The sequence below is a fragment of the Nerophis ophidion genome, linkage group LG20 (genome assembly GCF_033978795.1).
Source record: "Nerophis ophidion isolate RoL-2023_Sa linkage group LG20, RoL_Noph_v1.0, whole genome shotgun sequence".
NCBI lineage: Eukaryota > Metazoa > Chordata > Actinopteri > Syngnathiformes > Syngnathidae > Nerophis > Nerophis ophidion.
This window is the reverse complement of record NC_084630.1, coordinates 42,958,883-42,979,528: the sequence shown is the minus strand read 5'-3', so window position 1 is coordinate 42,979,528 and position 20,646 is coordinate 42,958,883. Positions and strand designations below refer to the sequence as shown.

General features: G+C 44.7%; 1 protein-coding gene across 2 annotated transcripts in view; it reads right to left on the bottom strand.

The window, feature by feature from the left end:
• Positions 1 to 20,646, bottom strand: part of epn3b (epsin 3b) — a 71,565-nt gene that overhangs the window by 45,692 nt on the left and 5,227 nt on the right. For both annotated transcript variants that reach the window (XM_061881264.1, XM_061881265.1), the window contains exon 2: positions 1,747 to 1,878. In XM_061881264.1, coding sequence (XP_061737248.1) covers positions 1,747 to 1,878 — 132 coding nt within the window. The remainder of the gene's footprint in view (positions 1 to 1,746; positions 1,879 to 20,646) is intronic.

Here is a 20,646-nt window from a genome sequence, read left to right as displayed (position 1 = left end):
ACACTCATCTCTGACTAGAGATGTCCGATAATGGCTTTTTTGCCGATATCCGATATTGTCCAACTCTTAATTACCGATTCTGATATCAACCGATACCGATATATACAGTCGTGGAATTAACACATTATTGTGACTAATTTAGTTGTGATGCCCCGCTGGATGCATTTAACAAGGTTTTACAAAATAAACCAACTCACGTTATGGAAAAAAATGCCAACATAGCACTGCCATATTTATTATTGAAGTGAAGTGAAGTGAATTATATTTATATAGCGCTTTTCTCTAGTGACTCAAAGCGCTTTACATAGTGAAACCCAATATCTAAGTTACATTTAAACCAGTGTGGGTGGCACTGGGAGCAGGTGGGTAAAGTGTCTTGCCCAAGGACACAACGGCAGTGACTAGGATGGCGGAAGCGGGAATCGAACCTGCAACCCTCAAGTTGCTGGCACGGCCACTCTACCAACTGAGCTATTGAAGTCAAATAGTGCATTATTTTTTTTTTTAACATGCCTCAAAACAGCAGCTTGGAATTTGGGACGTGCTCTCCCTGAGAGAGCATGAGGAGGTTGAGGAGGGCGGGGTTGAGGTGGGAGGTAGCACGGGTGTATATTGTAGCGTTACTGCTGCAAGGGATCTGGGTATTTGTCTGTTGTGTTACGGTTATGTTCCCCCGAAATGTGTTTGCCATTCTTGTTTGGTGTGGGTTCACATATTTGTAACACTGTTAAAGTTGTTTACACGGCCACCCTCAGTGTGACCTGTATGGCTGTTGACCAAGTATGTGTTGCATTAATTTATGTGTGTGTGAAAAGCTGTAGATGTCACACCTGGATGAAGTCCGGTCTGGTTTCATGTTGTCTTGTCATTTCCTGTTTTATTTTGAAAGGTTAACTCTCCCTCTCGTTTCAGGTCACTTGCCCTTCCTCCCGTGTCACTGGTCTGATGTCTCTCCTGATTGCCTGATTGTGCCCACCTGTGTCACCCTCCCTCATGTGTATAAATGTCTCTTCCTCCTCTTGTCTTGTGCCAGAGTATATCGTCTCGCTACGTGCCTCCAGCCTTGTACCAAGTTTCATGAATATTGTCTCGCTTTATTTATTCAATTCTTTGTTTCCTCCGAGAGAGTGTTTTTCTGTTGCTAAAGTTTTTCATGCTAGTCTTTTGTATCCAGTTCATAGTGCCTTGTTTTCCTTTTTCCTCCTTCTGGAGCGCCTTTAGTTTGCTGGCTTCTCGACTCCTTCGCATGATTGATTTTCCTTTTGTAGATAATTGTAGATTGTTGGGTTTTGCTATTAGATTCGTATAGAAATTTTGCTATTGCCTTTTTCCTCCTTATGGAGTGATTTTCTGTGTTTGGCCTTATGCCCTTTGCTACATTCCTTTGTTCCTCAAATATATCTCAGATAGATTTTGTAGCCACTTAGTTTTGATCACTCTGTTCTAGAGATAGCAAAGAAAACTAATTAAATAAAGTCTGAGTCCTCATTTTGGCCCAGCCCTAACAGTAGATATTATGTGACTGGGCCTGAATGCAGTGCCTTTAAGGTTTTGGCGCTATCAACTTCTCCCTACGTACGTATACATTTTACTTTTGGAAAACCGATACCGATCATTTTGAAACCGATACAGATAATTTCCGACATTACCTTTTAAAGCGTTTATCGGCCGAAAATATCGGCAGTTCGATATTATTGGACATCACTATCTCTGACCCACGAAGACAACATAGCGGAGTACACTTACCTTGATCTCCGCCTCGGAATAGTTGTGCACTATGTTCTTCACCTGCCTGCGCAGGGCTGAAGTCGTCATGTTGATAGGTGATGGGGGACTCAGCGTGACAGAAAGTGAAGAGCAGGCCTTCAACAGGTGAAGCTGAAAAGGAGGACATGGACTGAAGAAGAGGAGAAGATGCAACTATGGCACTGAATGCTCCTCGTTACAAAGGAAAGCCAGAGAAGGACATGTCTACCTGTTTCCGACTGTACTTATTGTGGGAACTCTAACAGGTATGATCGTTGTTTTTTTTAAAGGGGAACATTATCAGCAGACCTATGTAAGCATCAATATATACCTTGATGGTGCAGAAAAAAGACCATGTATGTTTTTAACCGATTTCCGAACTCTAAATGGGTGAATTTTGGCGAATTAAACGCCTTTCTGTTTATTGCTCTGGTGGCGATGACGTCAGAACGTGACGTCGCCAGGGTAATACAGCCGGCATTTTCTACACATTACACACACGGGTCTCAGCTCTGTTATTTTCCGTTTTTTTGACTATTTTTTGGAACCTTGGAGACATCATGCCTCGACGGTGTGTCGTCTCATCTTAAAACTCATCTGTATACTCTAGCCTTTAAATAGACCTCCTTTTTAGACCAGTTGATCTGCCGCTTCTTTTCTTTCTCCTATGTCCCCCCTCCCTTGTGGAGGGGGTCCGGTCCGATGACCATGGATGAAGTACTGACTGTCCAGAGTCGAGACCCAGGATGGACCGCTCGTCGGGACCCAGGATGGACCGCTCGCCTGTATCGGTTGGGGACATCTCTACGCTGCTGATCCGCTTGAGATGGTTTCCTGTGGACGGGACTCTCACTGCTGTCTTGGAGCCACTATGGATTGAACTTTCACAGTATCATGTTAGACCCGCTCGACATCCATTGCTTTCGGTCCCCTAGAGGGGGGGGTTGCCCACATCTGAGGTCCTCTCCAAGGTTTCTCATAGTCAGCATTGTCACTGGCGTCCCACTGGATGTGAATTCTCCCTGCCCACTGGGTGTGAGTTTTCCTTGCCCTTTTGTGGGTTCTTCCGAGGATGTAGTCGTAATGATTTGTGCAGTCCTTTGAGACATTTGTGATTTGGGGCTATATAAATAAACATTGATTGATTGATTGATTGATTGATTGTCGGAGGGTGTAACAACACTAACAGGGAGGGATTCAAGTTGCACCGTAGATGCGAAAGTGTCTGCCGCCAGACCCCCATTGAATGTGCCGGAGTGTCTCCACATTTTACCGGCGTTGACAGACATGGCACAGAGATGTATGGATAACCTGCAGATGCATTTGCAACGATACGAAATCACAAAGGTGAGTTTTGTTGTTGACTTATGTGCTAATCAGACATATTTGGTTGCGGCGTGACTGCCAGCTAATCGATGCTAACATGCTATGCTAATCGATGCTAACATGCTACGCTCATCGAAGCTAACATGCTATTTACCGGCGATGACAGACATGGCACAGAGATGTATGTATAACCTACAGATGCATTTGCAATGATAAAGTCAATGAAATCACAAAGGTGAGTTTTTTTTATGTCAACTTATGTGCTAATCAGACATATTTGGTTGCGGCGTGACTGCCAGCTAATCGATGCTAACATGCTATGCTAATCGATGCTAACATGCTACGCTCATCGAAGCTAACATGCTATTTACCGGCGATGACAGACATGGCACAGAGATGTATGGATAACCTACAGATGCATTTGCGACGATACGAAATCACAAAGGTGAGTTTTGTTGTTGACTTATGTGCTAATCAGACATATTTGGTTGCGGCGTGACTGCCAGCTAATCGATGCTAACATGCTATGCTAATCGATGTTAACATGCTACGCTCATCGAAGCTAACATGCTATTTACCGGCGATGACAGACATGGCAAAAAGATGTATGGATAACCTACAGATGCATTTGCAATGATAAAGTCAATGAAATCACAAAGGTGAGTTTTGTTGATGTCGACTTATGTGCTAATCAGACATATTTGGTTGCGGCGTGACTGCCAGCTAATCGATGCTAACATGCTATGCTAATCAATGCTAACATGCTACGCTCATCGAAGCTAACATGCTATTTACCGGCGATGACAGACATGGCAAAAAGATGTATGGATAACCTACAGATGCATTTGCGACGATACGAAATCACAAAGGTGAGTTTTGTTGTTGACTTATGTGCTAATCAGACATATTTGGTTGCGGTGTGACTGCCAGCTAATCGATGATAACATGCTATGCTAATCGATGCTAACATGCTACGCTCATCGAAGCTAACATGCTATTTACCGGCGATGACAGACATGGCACAGAGATGTATGGATAACCTACGGATGCATTTGCGACGATACGAAATCACAAAGGTGAGTTTTGTTGTTGACTTATGTGCTAATCAGACATATTTGGTTGCGGCGTGACTGCCAGCTAATCGATGCTAACATGCTATGCTAATCGATGCTAACATGCTACGCTCATCGAAGCTAACATGCTATTTACCGGCGATGACAGACATGGCACAGAGATGTATGGATAACCTGCAGATGCATTTGCGACGATACGAAATCACAAAGGTGAGTTTTGTTGTTGACTTATGTGCTAATCAGACATATTTGGTTGCGGCGTGACTGCCAGCTAATCGATGCTAACATGCTATGCTAATCGATGCTAACATGCTACGCTCATCGAAGCTAACATGCTATTTACCGGCGATGACAGACATGGCAAAAAGATGTATGGATAACCTGCAGATGCATTTGCAATGATAAAGTCAATGAAATCACAAAGGTGAGTTTTGTTGATGTCGACTTATGTGCTAATCAGACACATTTGGTCGCGGCGTGACTGCCAGCTAATCGATGCTAACATGCTATTTACCGGCGGTGCTAAAGCAGACATGGCACAGAGATGTATGGATAACCTGCAAATGCATTTGCAACTATATTACGTTTCCTTCCACCCACATTTAATGCGAAAAAAAACACTTACCAATCGACGGATTTAAGTTGCTCCGTTATCACAAAATGCGAATGTCCTGATCGTTTGGTCCGCACATTTTACCGGCGATGCTAACGCAGCTATTCGGCCATGCTATGGCTATGAATAGCGTCAATAGCTATTCGCTCAATAGCTTCAGTTTCTTCTTCAATACTTTCATACTCCAACCATCTATTTCAATACATGCGTAATCTGTTGAATCGCTTAAACCGCTGAAATCCGAGTTTGAATCCGAGCTAATGTCGCTATATCTTGCTGTGGTATTCCCATTGTTTGTTTACATTTGCAGCACTGTATGCCGTCACAGGAAAATGGATAGTTGTTTCGAAGATAGTGAAAATAAGGCACTTTAAAGCTTTATTTAGGGATATTCCGGGACCAGTAAAAATTTTGAAAAAAACTTCCAAAAATACAACGAGCCACTGGGAACTGATTTTTATTGTTTTTAACCCTTTTGAAAATGTGATAATGTTCCCCTTTAATGGTTGAGATTTTATTTCAAGGTGTTAGCATGCCACTGATTAGTACAAAACCCAAAACCAGTCAAGTTGGCACATTGTGTAAATCGTAAATAAAAACAGAATACAATGATGTGCAAATCCGTTTCAACCTATATTCAATTGAATAGACTGCAAAGACAAGATGCTTAACGTTCAAACTGGAATAATTTTGTTATTTTTTGCCAATATGAGCTGATTTGGAATTTGATGCCAGCAACGTGTTTCAAAGAAAATTGGCACAAGTGGCAAAGAAGACTGAGAACGTTGAGGAATGCTCATCAAACACTTATTTGGCACATCCCGCAGGTGAACAGGGTATTTAAAAACAGGTGGGTGCTATAATTGGGTTTAAAAGTAGCCTCGATGAAATGCTCAGTCATTCACGTACAAGGATGGGGAGAGGGTCACCATTTTGTGAAAATTGTTTAAGAACAACATTTCTCAAACAGCTATTGCAAGGAAGTTAGGGATTTCCCCATCTACGGTCCGTAATATCATCAGAAGGTTCGGAGAGTCTGGATAAATCACTGCATGTAAGCGGCAAGGCTGAAAAACAAAATTGAATGCCCGTGCCTTTCGATCCCTCAGGCGGTACTGCATCAAAAAGCGACATCAGTGTGGAAAGGATATCACCACATTTGCTCAGGAACACTTCAGAAAACGACTGTCAGTAATTACAGTTCGTCGCCACGCCTCTAAATGCAAGTTAACACTCTACTATACAAAACGAAATCCATATATCAACAACACCCACAAACGTCGCCAGCTTCCCTGGGCCCGAGCTCATCTAAGATGGACTGATTCAAAGTGGAAAACTGTTTTGTGGTCTGACGAGTCCACATTAAAAAAACAGCTTCTGTGATGGGATAGGGTTGCATTAGTGTCCAAGGCATGGGAAACTTACACATCTGTGAAGGCACCATTAATGCTGAAAGGTACATACAGCTTTTGGAGCGACATATGTTGCCATCCAAGCAACGTTATCATGGACGCCCCTGCTTATTTCAGCGAGACAATGCCAAGCCACGTGTTACAACCGCGTGGCTTCATAGTAAAAGAGTGCGGGTACTTGACTGGCCTGCCTATAGTCCAGACCTGTCTCCCATTAAAAATGTGTGGCGCAATATGAAGCCTAGATTACCACAACGGAGACTGTTGAACAACTTAATCTGTACATCAAGCCCATCCATCCATCATCTTCCGCTTATCCGAGGTCGGGTCGCGGGGGCAATAGCCTAAGCAGGGAAACCCAGACTTCCCTCTCCCCAGCCACTTCGTCTAGCTCTTCCCGGGGGATCCCGAGGCGTTCCCAGGCCAGCCGGGAGACATAGTCTTCCCAACGTGTCCTGGGTCTTCCCCGTGGCCTCCTACCGGTTGGACGTGCCCTAAACACCTCCCTAGGGAGGCGTTCGGGTGGCATCCTGACCAGATGCCCGAACCACCTCATCTGGCTCCTCTCGATGTGAAGGAGCAGCGGCTTTACTTTGAGTTCCTCCCGGATGGCAGAGCTTCTCACCCTATCTCTAAGGGAGAGACCCGCCACCCGGCGGAGGAAACTCATTTGGGCCGCTTGTACCCGTGATCTTATCCTTTCGGTCATGACCCAAAGCTCATGACCATAGGTGAGAATGGGAACGTAGATCGACCGGTAAATTGAGAGCTTTGCCTTCCGGCTCAGCTCCTTCTTCACCACAACGGATCGGTACAACGTCCGCATTTCCCATCCTTGCTGTACATCAAGCAAGGATGGGAAATAATTCCACCTGGAAAGCAACAAAAATTGGTCTCCCCAGTTCCCAGATGTTTACTCCGTGTTGTTAAAAGGAAAGGCCATGTAACACAGTGGTAATAATGCCCCTGTGCCAACTTGTGTTGGTGCCATTAAATGCTAAATTAATGATTATTTGCAAATAAAAAAATATGTTTCTCAGTTCGAACATTAAATATCTTGTCTTTGCAGTCCATTCAATTGAATATAATTTGAAAAGGATTTGCAAATCATTGAATTCGGTTTTTATTTATGAATTACACAACGTGCCGACTTCACTGGTTTCGGGTTTAGTACTTAACACAACTCACCATTTAACTTGAATTGCATTTGCAGGAGTAGTTGATTGGCATATAACTATTTGGTCTCAGGAACAGAACAGCAAACAGTTTACAGCAGCACACAAGGAAATTGACAGCAAGAATACTGAAGACTTAATATGTCCTCCATAATATGTAAACTGGATTTTTGGTCGACTTCTTTGGACATCCATCCATCCATCCATTTTCTACCGCTTATTCCCTTTCGGGGTCGCGGGGGGCGCTGGCGCCTATCTCAGCTACAATCGGGCGGAAGGCAGGGTACACCCTGGACAAGTCGCCACCTCATCACAGGGCCAACACAGATAGACAGACAACATTCACACTCACATTCACACACTAGGGCCAATTTAGTGTTGCCAATCAACCTATCCCCAGGTGCATGTCTTTGGAAGTGGGAGGAAGCCGGAGTACCCGGAGGGAACCCACGCATTCACGGGGAGAACATGCAAACTCCACACAGAAAGATCCCGAGCCTGGATTTGAACCCAGGACTGCAGGAACTTTGTATTGTGAGGCAGACGCACTAACCCCTCTGCCACCGTGAAGCCCGACTTCTTTGGACAGTTTAAGAAAAAAAAAGGCCACTCTATACAAAACACAAATGTCATCTGCGGAGGACACTTGCTCTCAAGATATGAGATGATCTGAAAAATATACTTGCAGTTGTACAAAACATACATGTTGGGGCCAGTGGAGGCTGCTGGTCTTTCAAGTAGGGGAAGCCCATTTTCAGCTACTTTCGAGCAGAGGTGTCAATAACAGGTCAAATAAATGCTTACAGGTCATGGTTTGTATTTCAAGATTGCTGTCTGTCTATCTGTGTTGGCCCTGCGATGAGATGGCGACTTGTCCAGGGTGTACACCGCCTTCCGCCCGATTGTAGCTGAGATAGGCGTCAGCGCCCCCCGCAACCCCAAAAGGGAATAACAGGTAGAAAATGGATGGATGGATTAATTGCTGATTTTGCTTAGCAACCATGCTAGAAAAAATCCCGACTTTTTGACACTTAAAAAAAATCCAGTTTTTGAAACTTACAAAAAAAAATCCCCATTTTTTTTTTACACTAAGGAAAAAATCCAGATTTTTGACAATTTAAAAAAATCCAGATTTTTTGACACTTACAAAAAAAAAATCCCAATTTTTTTTTACACTAAAATAAAAATCCAGATTTTTGACAATTAAAAAAAAATCCCAATTTTCTGACACTTAAAAAAAAAATCCCAATTTTTTTGACACTTTGGAAAAAAAGGAGTGGAGTCGGTTCTCTTGGTTGCTTTGTTGGGTCTGCTCCTGTCTCTGGCCATGCTCCCTCCACCCCAGCGGACGAGGGCGTGGAACACCGCAGAGGCCACCACAGTGGATATGTTTCTTTTACTTTTTATTCATAGCTGTAAGTAGAAGTGTCTGGTTGTATCTGCTGCTTTAATGTCTTTAATGTCCTCTGTGTTCTTTGATGTTTGATGTTTCCCTCTTACACACATGGAAGAGGGATGTGTACTATGGCTATGAGTTTTTGTTTTTTTTGTTTTTTTTCCCCCTTGGCCTCAGTCTGGACCCCCTCCCCAGGGGGCTTAGACCGATTTTTTTATTTTATTTTATTTTAATCTTCACATTTTTTCACCCATTCCCCCCCACTTGTTTACCTGTATCTCATCTTTTTTGTAAGGGGCGCTGGAAGCCAGCAGACCCGTCAGCGATCCTGTTCTGTCTCCCTGTAATGTTGGTCTAAACTTGAATGGGATTGTAATGAAAATTTAAATTTTCCCGAAGGAACTCTCCTGAAGCAATAAATAAATTACTATGTAATCTAATCTAATTTTAGAAAAAAATCCCACCTCATTTTTGACACTTAAAAATAATCCTGATTTTTTTGACATTTAGAAAAAATCCAGACTTTTGTCAATCCAACTACTGGTATCCTAAATAAGTGACAGAAAAAATCCCGACATTTTGACATTTAGAAAAAATCCAAACTTTTTTACACTTAAAAATATTCCGACTTTTTGACACTTGGAAAAAATCCAGACTTTGTGACACTTTAAAAAATTGAAACTTTTGGACACTTAAAACAATTCAGATTTTTTGACACTAAGAAAAAAAATCCAGATTTTGTGACATTTTGAAAAAATCCCAACTTTCCCCCCCCCCAACTGCTGGTTCCCTAAGTAAGTGGCAGAAAAAAATACTGACTTTTTGACACTTAAAAAAAATTCCTACTTTTTTACATTTAGAGAAAATCCCAATTTTGTTACATTTCGAAAAAAAATCCAGACTTTTTGACACTTATTAAAATGTCCGTTATCCAATGACTGTCAAGTTTAGCTGCATAAGAACAACCCACTTTATGCCCCCCCCCCCCCATTGAAGTCAATCAGCAATGTTCAAGGAAAGTTGTGTCAGCTTTCGCGAAAGGAGCTGATTCATACTTAGTTAATCAATCAATCAATCAATCAATGTTTACTCATATAGCCCTAAATCACTAGTGTCTCAAAGGGCTGCACAGACCACCACGACATCCTTGGTAGGCCCACATAAGGGCAAGGAAAACTCACACCCAGTGGAACGTCGGTGACAATGATGACTATGAGAACCTTGGAGAGGAGGAAAGCAATGGATGTCGAGCGGGTCTAACATGATACTGTGAAAGTTCAATCCACAATGGATCCAACACAGTCGCGAGAGTCCAGACCAAAGCGGATCCAACACAGCAGCGAGAGTCCCGTTCACAGCGGAGCCAGCAGGAAACCATCCCAAGCGGAGGCGGATCAGCAGCGCAGAGATGTCCCCAGCCGATACACAGGCAAGCAGTACATGGCCACCGGATCGGACCGGACCCTCCACAAGGGAGAGTGGGACATAGAAGAAAAAGAAAAGAAACGGCAGATCAACTGGTCTAAAAAGGGAGTCTATTTAAAGGCTAGAGTATACAAATGAGTTTTAAGGTGAGACTTAAATGCTTCTACTGAGGTGGCATCTCGAACTGTTACCGGGAGGGCATTCCAGAGTACTGGAGCCCGAACGGAAAACGCTCTATAGCCCGCAGACTTTTTTTGGGCTTTGGGAATCACTAATAAGCCGGAGTCCTTTGAACGCAGATTTCTTGCCAGGACATATGGTACAATACAATCAGCAAGATAGGATGGAGCTAGACCGTGTAGTATTTTATACGTAAGTAGTAAAACCTTAAAGTAGTAAAACCTTAAAGTCACATCTTAAGTGCACAGTATGAAAAGTATGTAACTGTATCCCCTACAGTTTCAGAGCAATCACCACTGCTTGGGGGCCTATGTCATCATTGGTGAAAAATCGCTAAAAATCAAGTTACAAACAAAGTTGCAACTTTTTCATGTCTGATGCTACAAGCGTCAGGTTAAAAAAGTGTTCTCCTTATCCTATTTTCAGAGGTGAGCTGAGGTCAATCCCAACTAGGCAACTAGGGGAGTACATCCTAGACTAGGTAAAGTTTATTCAGGTGTACTGGAGAGGAGGCTACGTCGGGTAGTCGATCCTCGAATTCAGGAGGAACAGTGTGGTTTTCGTCCTGGTGGTGGAACTGTGGACCAGCTCTATACTCTCGGCAGGGTTCTTGAGGGTGCATGGGAGTTTGCCCAACCAGTCTACATGTGCTTTGTGGACTTGGAGAAGGCATTCGACCGTGTCCCTCGGGAAGTCCTGTGGGGAGTGTTCAGAGAGTATGGGGTATCGGACTGTCTTATTGTGGCGGTCCGCTCCCTGTACGATCAGTGCCAGAGCTTGGTCCGCATTGCTGGCAGTAAGTCGGACACGTTTCCAGTGAGGGTTGGACTCCGCCAAGGCTGTCCTTTGTCACCCATTCTGTTCATAACTTTTATGGACAGAATTTCTAGGCGCAGTCAAGGCGTTGATAGTTCCGGTTTGGTGAATGCAGGATTAGGTCTCTGCTTTTTGCAGATGATGTGGTTCTGATGGCTTCATCTGACCGAGATCTTCAGCTCTCACTGGTTCGGTTCTCAGCCGAGTGTGAAGCGACCGGAATGAGAATCAGCACCTCCAAGTCCGAGTCCATGGTTCTCGCCCGGAAAATGATGGAAGGCCATCTCCGGGTTGGGGAGGAGACCCTGCCCCAAGTGGCGGAGTTCAAGTACCTAGGAGTCTTGTTCACCAGTGGGGGAAGAGTGGATCGTGAGATCGACAGGCGGATCGGTGCGGCGTCTTCAGTGTTGCGGACGTTGTACCGATCCGTTGTGGTGAAGAAGGAGCTGAGCCGGAAGCCAAAGCTCTCAATTTACCGATCGATCTCCGTTCCCATCCTCACCTATGGTCATGAGCTTTGGGTCATGACCGAAAGGATAAGATCACGGGTACAAGCGGCCGAAATGAGTTTCCTCCGCCGTGTGGCGGGTCTCTCCCTTAGAGATAGGGTGAGAAGCTCTGCCATCCGCTGCTCCTCCACATGGAGAGGAGCCAGATGAGGTGGTTCGGGCATCTGGTCAGGATGCCACCCGAACGTCTCCCTAGGGAGGTGTTTAGGGCACGTCCAACCGGTAGGAGGCCACGGGGAAGACCCAGGACACGTTGGGAAGACTATGTCTCCCGGCTGGCCTGGGAACGCCTCGGGATCCCCCGGGAAGAGCTAGACGAAGTGGCTGGGGAGAGGGAAGTCTGGGTTTCCCTGCTTAGGCTGTTGCCCCCGTGACCCGACCTCGGATAAGCGGAAGAAGATGGATGGATGGATGGATGGATCCTAGACTAGTCCCCAAAGTACACTTACTGACAAACAAACATACACATGTTTTTGGACTGTGCAGGACATTTATAAATATACTATTAGGATTAAAAAAACATGAGGTAGACTTTGATGCACATTTTTAGAAAATATCCAAATGTGCAACAAAGGAGGTTTGCAAAAGAATAATGACTTGGATGGCTGACATTTGGTGCACAGTCAGCAGGAAGTAGGTCAGAATCAGACACTCAGATGTCTGATGAGGTTTTATCACAGCTTAGCTTTTTGAGGTCAATACACAAAATAGGAACTGATCAAGAAGCTCTCTCTTGTGGGAAAACTCCCCGACGGGATACATCCTCCCCAACTTAGTATCGACTGTCAACAGTAGCTTGAATGAATGAATGTGCGGAGAAAGTTGCCACAATGATGTGACATTTGGGCGAATTTGCCAGGCCGTCCATACCCTGCTAGACGCTATTCCCACGTTCTATACTGTGCCCATTTTATTGCAATCTCTCTGATTTTGTGGATTATTTCCAGTGTTTCTGATTAGTTTGCATTAGGGTGGTCTCGATACCTATATTTTGGTACCGGTACCAATACCAAAATGTATTTCAATACTTTTCTATAAAGGAAACCACATAAATAAATAAATGGGTTGTACCTGTATAGCGCTTTTCTACCTTCAAGGTACTCAAAGCGCTTTGACACTACTTCCACATTTACCCATTGACACACACATTCACACACTGATGGAGGGAGCTGCCATGCAAGGCGCCAACCAGCACCCATCAGGAGCAAGGGTGAAGTGTCTTGCTCAGGACACAACGGACGTGACGAGGTTGGTACTAGGTGGGATTTGAACCAGGGACCCTCGGGTTGCGCACGGCCACTCTCCCATCGGCTCTATTTTAACAAAAAATCTTAGGGTATATTAAAAATCTGCTTATTTTTGCAATCGAAGAACAATTTTGTCCTTAAATAAAATAGTGAACATACTAGACAACTTGTCTTTTAGTAGTAAGTAAACAAACAAAGGCTCCTAATTAGTCTGCTGACATATGCAGTAACATATTGTGTCTTTTATCATTCTATTATTTTGTCAAAATTATGAGGGACAAGCTGTAAAAATGGAGTGTGAATCCAATTGTTCATTTACTGTTAATATGTTCTATCTACACTTCTGTTAAAATGTAATAATCACTTATTCTTCTGTTTGGATGCTTTCCATTAGTTTTGGATGATACCACAAATTAAGGTATCAATCCAATACCAAGTCGTTACAGGATCATACATTGGTCATAATTTAAGTTATCATGTGTCCAGGGACATATTTCCTGAGTTCATGAATATAATATTGTGGGGAGGCGTGGCCTGCGGACCTGCAGCGAGGCGGGGCGCAGCGGGGGTGGCTCCGAGATGGGCGACGGGTGCGTAGATGGCCCCCCTTGGCGCAGTTGTCTCATCACCTGTCACTGTATAAAAGGGCAGCAGCCGGGAGGGAGGTGGTTGGTGAAGTCGGAGTGGATGGCGCAGGATGAACCTGGGCCCGAGCGGAAGCGAGAGCGAGACGGAGACGATGACGCGGAAAGCTGAAAAGCGACAGGAAGAGTGAGACGGGGAAAAGAGACGGGTGCTGAAAAGCGACCAGAGAGGGAAGTTTATTGAAAAATAAACAAAATCTCCAACCCGTCAAGCCTGTCATGTCCGTTATTGGTGGTCCGAGGAACCCGGAGATGCGAGTCCTCCACAATTATTAATTAAAAAAATATATATTTTACTGCGATAAAAAATATTGATGTAATCATAGTAATATAGACTAGATATGCTATTTTACTTGGTATCATTACAGTGGATGTCAGGTATAGATCCACCCATGGCACTTGTTTACATTCAGGCGCGCAAGCTTTTGATGGCGGTGAGCTATTGTGTCCTCCTACGGTGTGTAGTGAAGCCTGTTTAGCTATTCCTCGTCCTGCAGGGATGATACTTGTAAGAAACTTACTTTATCCGACGCCATTGAGGCGAGGATTAGTGATTTAGAAGCAGCTCTGCCATTTTAGTGCTTTTAGATCTTACAGCTGCCTTTGACACAGTTGACCACACAATTCTTTTAGACCGCCTGGAAGACTGTGGGTGTCAGGGGGACTGCGTTACAGTGGTTCAGATCTTACCTGTCTGAGAGGTCCTTCTCTGTCAGGCTGGGGGACGCCACCTCCTCTTCTGCCCCGCTTTACTGTGGTGTCCCCCAGGGATCTATTTTAGGCCCCATCCTGTTCGCTCTTTATCTCCTCCCTCTTGGAGAGATTTTTAAGAAACATGGAGTGTTTTATCACTTTTATGCGGACGACTGCCAAATTTATATGCCGATTTCAAAAGGCCACGGCCCCCGACACCCCTTCTCAACTGTCTATGTGACGTCAAGGCTTGATTAGCACAGATTTTTTTAATAATGAATGAGGGAAAAACGGAAATTTTAGTTTTTGGTCCGGCCCTCACTGACTTGGGACCATTGCAACATGATGTGTGTCCCAAAGTCACCAGCCTTGGCGTCACTATAGACAGCCATTTTAAACTTGACAAACAAGTCAATGGTGTTTTAAAATCGTGTTTTTATCACCTTCGTCTTTTAGTAATGACTCCCTTTTCAGACCAGTTGATCTGCCGTTTCTTTTCTTTTTCTTCTATGTCCCACTCTCCTTTGTGGAGGGAGTCCGGTCCGATCCGGTGGCCATGTACTGCTTGCCTGTGTATCGGCTGGGGACATCTCTGCGCTGCTGATCAGCCTCCTCTTGGGATGGTTTCCTGCTGGCTCCGCTGTGAACGGGACTCTCGCTGCTGTGTTGGATCCGCTTTGGACTGGACTCTCGCGACTGTGTTGGATCCATTATGGATTGATCTTTCACAGTATCATGTTCTCATAGTCATCATCGTCACCGATGTCCCACTGGGTGTGAGTTTTCCTTGCCCTTATGTGGGCCTACCGAGGATGTCGTAGTGGTTTGTGCAGCCCTTTGAGACACTAGTGATTTAGGGCTATATAAGTAAACATTGATTGATTGATTGATTGATAGTAAAGGTTAAACCGTTTTTATCTTTTAACCTTCTTGAACAAGTCGTGCATGCTTTTATTTCAAGTCGCCTGGACTACTGCAATGCACTTTATGCTGGCATTAGCCAAAAAGCTCTCTCCCGGTTGCAGTTAGTCCAGAACGCGGCAGCAGGACTTTTAACAGGGGCCAGGAAACGCCAGCATATAACCCCAATTCTTCAGAGTTTGCACTGGCTCCCTGTTCATTTTAGAATTGATTTGAAAACATTGCTGTTTGTTTTTAAATCTTTACATGGACTGGTACCTCTGTATATCTCGGACCTCATCCAAATTTACACTCCAGCTCATGGTGCCCAAGACCAGACTTAAGACCAGGGGAGACAGGACCTTCTCTGTGGTCGGCCCTAAGCTCTGGAACACTCTGCCCCTCCATGTTCAAACTGCTTCCACAGTGGAGTGTTTTAAGTCTCGTCTTAAGACCCACTTTTATTCTTTGGCTTTTAACACTACGTGAGTTGTGTGGTCCTCTGTTGTCCTCTGTGTTTTTTATACACTTTGATTTTTATTTTACTGTTTTAATTGATTTTACCCTTTAAAATAGTTTTTAATCATATTTGTTTTTATATTGTTTTTATTGGTTTTATTTTTATTCATTTTTTGTTTTATTCAGTCATTGGTGGAGCATAATATTGTTTTTAACATGGCTGTGCAGCACTTTGGAAACCTTATTGTCGTTTAAATGTGCTATATAAATAAAGTGGATTGGATTGGATTGGATTAGCTAAAAATCTGCCGACTGCGGATGGATGCTCGCTCCTCGCTAGCTCTTAAAGCACCTCTTACTGAGGGCCTTTCAGTGTTATAACTTCAGCTTTATCGTCAGTTCTTACGCCAAAAGTCGTCTGTTCTCCATTTTATGTCTACACACTGTGTCCGCTTTTAAGTACTCTGTGATTGTGCACTGCCGAACATGCTCCTCTGCTCGTAAAACCAGCAATGCATGACGTCATGCCCGGGAACCGTCAATCCATCCATCCATCCATCTTCTTTCGCTTATCCGAGGCCGGGTCGCGGGGGTAGCAGCCTAAGCAGGGAAGCCCAGACTTCCCTATCTCCAGCCACTTCGTCTAGCTCTTCCCGGGGGATCCCGGGGCGTTCCCAGGCCAGCCGGGAGACATAGTCTTCCCAACGTGTCCTGGGTCTTCCCCGTGGCCTCCTACAGGTTGGACGTGCTCGAAACACCTCCCTAGGGAGGCGTTCGGGTGGCATCCTGACCAGATGCCCGAACCACCTCATCTGGCTCCTCTCGATGTGGAGGAGCAGTGGCTTGATTAAGTTTGAGCTCCTCCCGGATGGCAGAGCTTCTCACCCTATCTCTAAGGGAAAGACCCAAACTCATTTGGGCCGCTTGTACCCGTGATCTTATCCTTTCGGTCATGACCCAAAGCTCATGACCATAGGTGAGAATGGAAACTTAGATCGACCGGTATATTGAGAGCTTTGCCTTCCGGCTCAGCTCCTTCTTCACCACAACGGATCGGTACAGCGTCCGCATTACTGAAGACGCCTGTTGACCTCACAATCTACTCTACCCTCACTGGTGACTCCCAGGTAATTGAATTCCTCCACTTGGGGCTAGATCTCCTCTTCCACCCTTTTCCGGGCGAGAACAATGGACTAGGACTTGGAGGTGCTGATTACCATCCCAGTCGCTTCACACTCAACTGCGAACCAACCCAGTGAGAGCGCGAGATCCTGGCCAGATGAAGCCATCAGTACCACATCATCTGCAAAAAGCCCGGGAACCAGTACTTGTCAAACATAGTATAGGACTGTTTTTGATTCATTAGTACCGCGATACTATACTAGAACCGGTATACCGTACAACCCTAGTTTGCATGACACAGTGGTGGCCGTCATTAATTACACCAATTACATCTCAACTTCACAGTCTGCAACCACATATTTTTAAAGCCTAATAATGGTACTGATGTTAGTTCACGAAGCAACCGATCTTTGAATTGACTCTCCCCTGCATGGACCGGATCTAAAAGGTCAACAAAAGCAGAAGAGAATTAAGAATGCAGATCTCAGTACAACAGCTGGAAAGCCTGCTGAAAACTAGTTGAGGCTGGGCGCAGAGGTTTTGCTGGCCGTTCAATTCTGCGAACCCTCAATTTCTATAGAAAGTGCAAACAAGCAGGACAACACAAACATCCTAGAGGCCACAGGTTGGTCCTTAAGGTGGTTGCAGAGCCATGAAGAAACTCGCCGACTCATTGACCAGCTCACTCCTGTGCTGGACAATGAGTTGACAGCCTGTGACTTTTTGCACATTGACTAGCACTGCACGAATAACTCGTTCAGTGGCAATTTCTGGACTATGGTCGTACAGAGTGGAGGAGTTCAAGTACCTAGGAGTCTTGTTCACGAGTGAGAAAAGAGTGGATCGTGAGATCGACAGGCGGATCGGTGCGGCGTCTTCAGTAATGCGGACGTTGTGGTGAAGAAGGAGCTGAGCCGGAAGGCAAAGCTCTCAATTTACCGGTCGATCTACGTTCCCATCCTCACCTATGGTCATGAGCTTTGGGTCATGACCGAAAGGATAAGATCACGGGTACAAGCGGCCGAAATGAGTTTCCTCCGCCGGGTGGCGGGGCTCTCCCTTAGAGATAGGGTGAGAAGCTCTGCCATCCGGGAGGAACTCAAAGTAAAGCCGCTGCTCCTCCACATGGAGAGGAGCCAGATGAGGTGGTTCGGGCATCTGGTCAGGATGCCACCCGAACGCCTCCCTAGGGATGTGTTTAGGGCACGTCCAGCTGGTAGGAGGCCACGGGGAAGACCCAGGACACGTTGGAAAGACTATGTCTCCCGGCTGGCCTGGGAACGCCTCGGGATCCCCCGGGAAGAGCTAGACGAAGTGGCTGGAGATAGGGAAGTCTGGGCTTCCCTGCTTAGGCTGCTGCCCCCGCGACCCGACCTCGGATAAGCGGAAGATGATGGATGGATGGATGGATGGATGGGTCGTACAGAGCTGGACTGTGCAGGATGACCATCCATCCATTTCCTACCGCTTATTCCCTTTCGGGGTTGCGGGGGGTGCTGGCGCCTATCTCAGCTACAATCGGGCAGAAGGCGGGGTACACCCTGGACAAGTCGCCACCTCATCGCAGGGCCAACACAGATAGACAGACAACATTCACACTCTCATTCACACAATTAGGTGTAAAAAAAATTCAGTGTAAAATAAATTTGGTGTATAAAAATTATGTGTATAAAAAAACAGTGCATAAAAATGCAGTGTATAAAAATTCAATCTAAAACAATTTGGTGTAAAAAAAATTCAGTGTAAAATAAATTGTGTATAAAAAAATCAGAGAAAAAAAACTTTAGTGTAGAAAAATACCAGTCTATAAAAATTCAGTATAAAAAAAAAAATTCAGTGTAGAAAAATGTAATCCAAAACAATTCGGTGTAAAAAAAATTCAGTGTAAAATAAATGAGGTGGCGACTTGTCCAGGGTGTACCCCGCCTTCCGCCCGATTGTAGCTGAGATAGGCGCCAGCACCCCCCGCAACCCCGAAAGGGAATAAGCGGTAGGAAATGGATGGATGGGTGGATGGAGGATGACCATCACACTAGTAAAAAAAAACGGCTTTGCTTTATGTGAGGCCCAGGCCCAGTAGCCTCGTAAGAATACACCCTTAGGGGTCTGGGCAAGTGTGCATTTAGTAGGACACACAGCCACTGAAAGGCACAATTACCAAAGTGACAAAGGGATCATCTTTCTGCAAAATCATCACCGTGTCAATGACGTGACATCGAGAGCAGGTCAGTACATTGTTTATATTTACAAGTAGAAAGAGAACCGAATCACAAGTGAACAGTTCTTTGAATGATTGTATCCTAAGAACTGTTGTTGTGCAGTGCTGGACTGACCATGTCCTTGCTTTTAGTTGGTGACCCCCAATAAACCCCAACAAATCTCCTATTTTCTTTGTCAGGGTATACTAGTCGACTTTGTGCAGGACATATCGGAACAATAGACGTCCCCAACATGTCTTGGTCAACAAGTGAAGAGACAAATACAACACTGTAGAGCATGGGTGTCAAACTCTGGCCCGCGGGCCAAATTTGACCCGCCATGTAATTTCATTTGGCCCTTGAGGCTATAATAAACTAACATTAGAGCTGGCTCGCCGATATTATACAGTGGCGGTCCCACTGTATCACCGCATTCAACTATAATTCTCATACTTGCCAACCCTCACGATTTTTCCAGGAGAATCCCGAATTTTAGTGTCACCCCCCGAAAATCTCCCGGGGCAACCATTCTCCCTAACTTCCACCCGGACAACAATATTGAAGGCGTGCCTTAAAGGTACTGCTTTTAGCATCCTCTACAACCTGTCTTCACGTCCGCTTTTCCTCCATACAAACAGCGTGCCGGCCCAGTCACGTAATATATGCGGCTTCTACACAAACACACAAGTGAATGCAATGCATACTTGGTCAGCAGCCATACAGGTCCCACTGAGGGTGGCCGTATAAACAACTTTAACACTGTTACACCACACTGAACCCACACCAAACAAGAATGACAAACACATTTCGGGAGAACATCCGCACCGTAACACAACATAAACAAATACCCAGAATCCCTTGCAGCACTAACTCTTCCGGGACGCTACAATATACACCCCCGCTACCAACAAAACTCGATTTTGCATGTCGCTATAAAGTTATATAAGCCTTGCTTGTTCAATATTCAATAAGTCCCTATTAAAGTTGTTCAACTTTGGCCCGCGGCTTTGTTCAGTTTAGAATTTTGGCCCACTCTGTATTGGAGTTTGACACCCCTGCTGTAGAGCAAGAACATTGTCGGATCATTTCGGTAGACATGTTTCAAGAAAAAGCAACATTTCTGACTGGGTTTGGAAGTTCAGAGAGTATGGCACTGTGCAAAATCTTAATTGCATAATCCCAAAGAGAAATATGTTTGAGTAATTGACAATTTATTGCGACCTGCGCTAGTTGGCCTCCCATTTGGAGCACATTTTGGAAAGAATGTGGATTTGTGGCGTTGATTTGACCATTGAAATGTTGGTCATTTCCAGACCAACAATGTGGATCCAACGTTAGACATCAACGTTGTCTTGTTGCAATGTTGTTTTTGAAGTCATGTTTAAGGACACGTATGTAAAATCAATATTGTATCAAAGTTTTGTGCCTCCAACACAGCAGAGCCCATTTGGACATGACTTTTATGCAAAGCAACCAAGATAACTGACGATCGTACACGGACTGAAGTTTAAGGTCTTTGGACAACGTTTATTCAACGTCAGGTTGTGGCTTTTATTTGACCATCGAAATGTGGTCATTTCCAGACCAACAAACGTGGATCCAACGTTAGAAATCAAAAGTTTCTCTATTCACAAATACAACTTTTTTGCAATGTTGTTTTCAAAGTCATGTTAAAGGACATGTATGTATAATCAACACTGTATCAATATCTT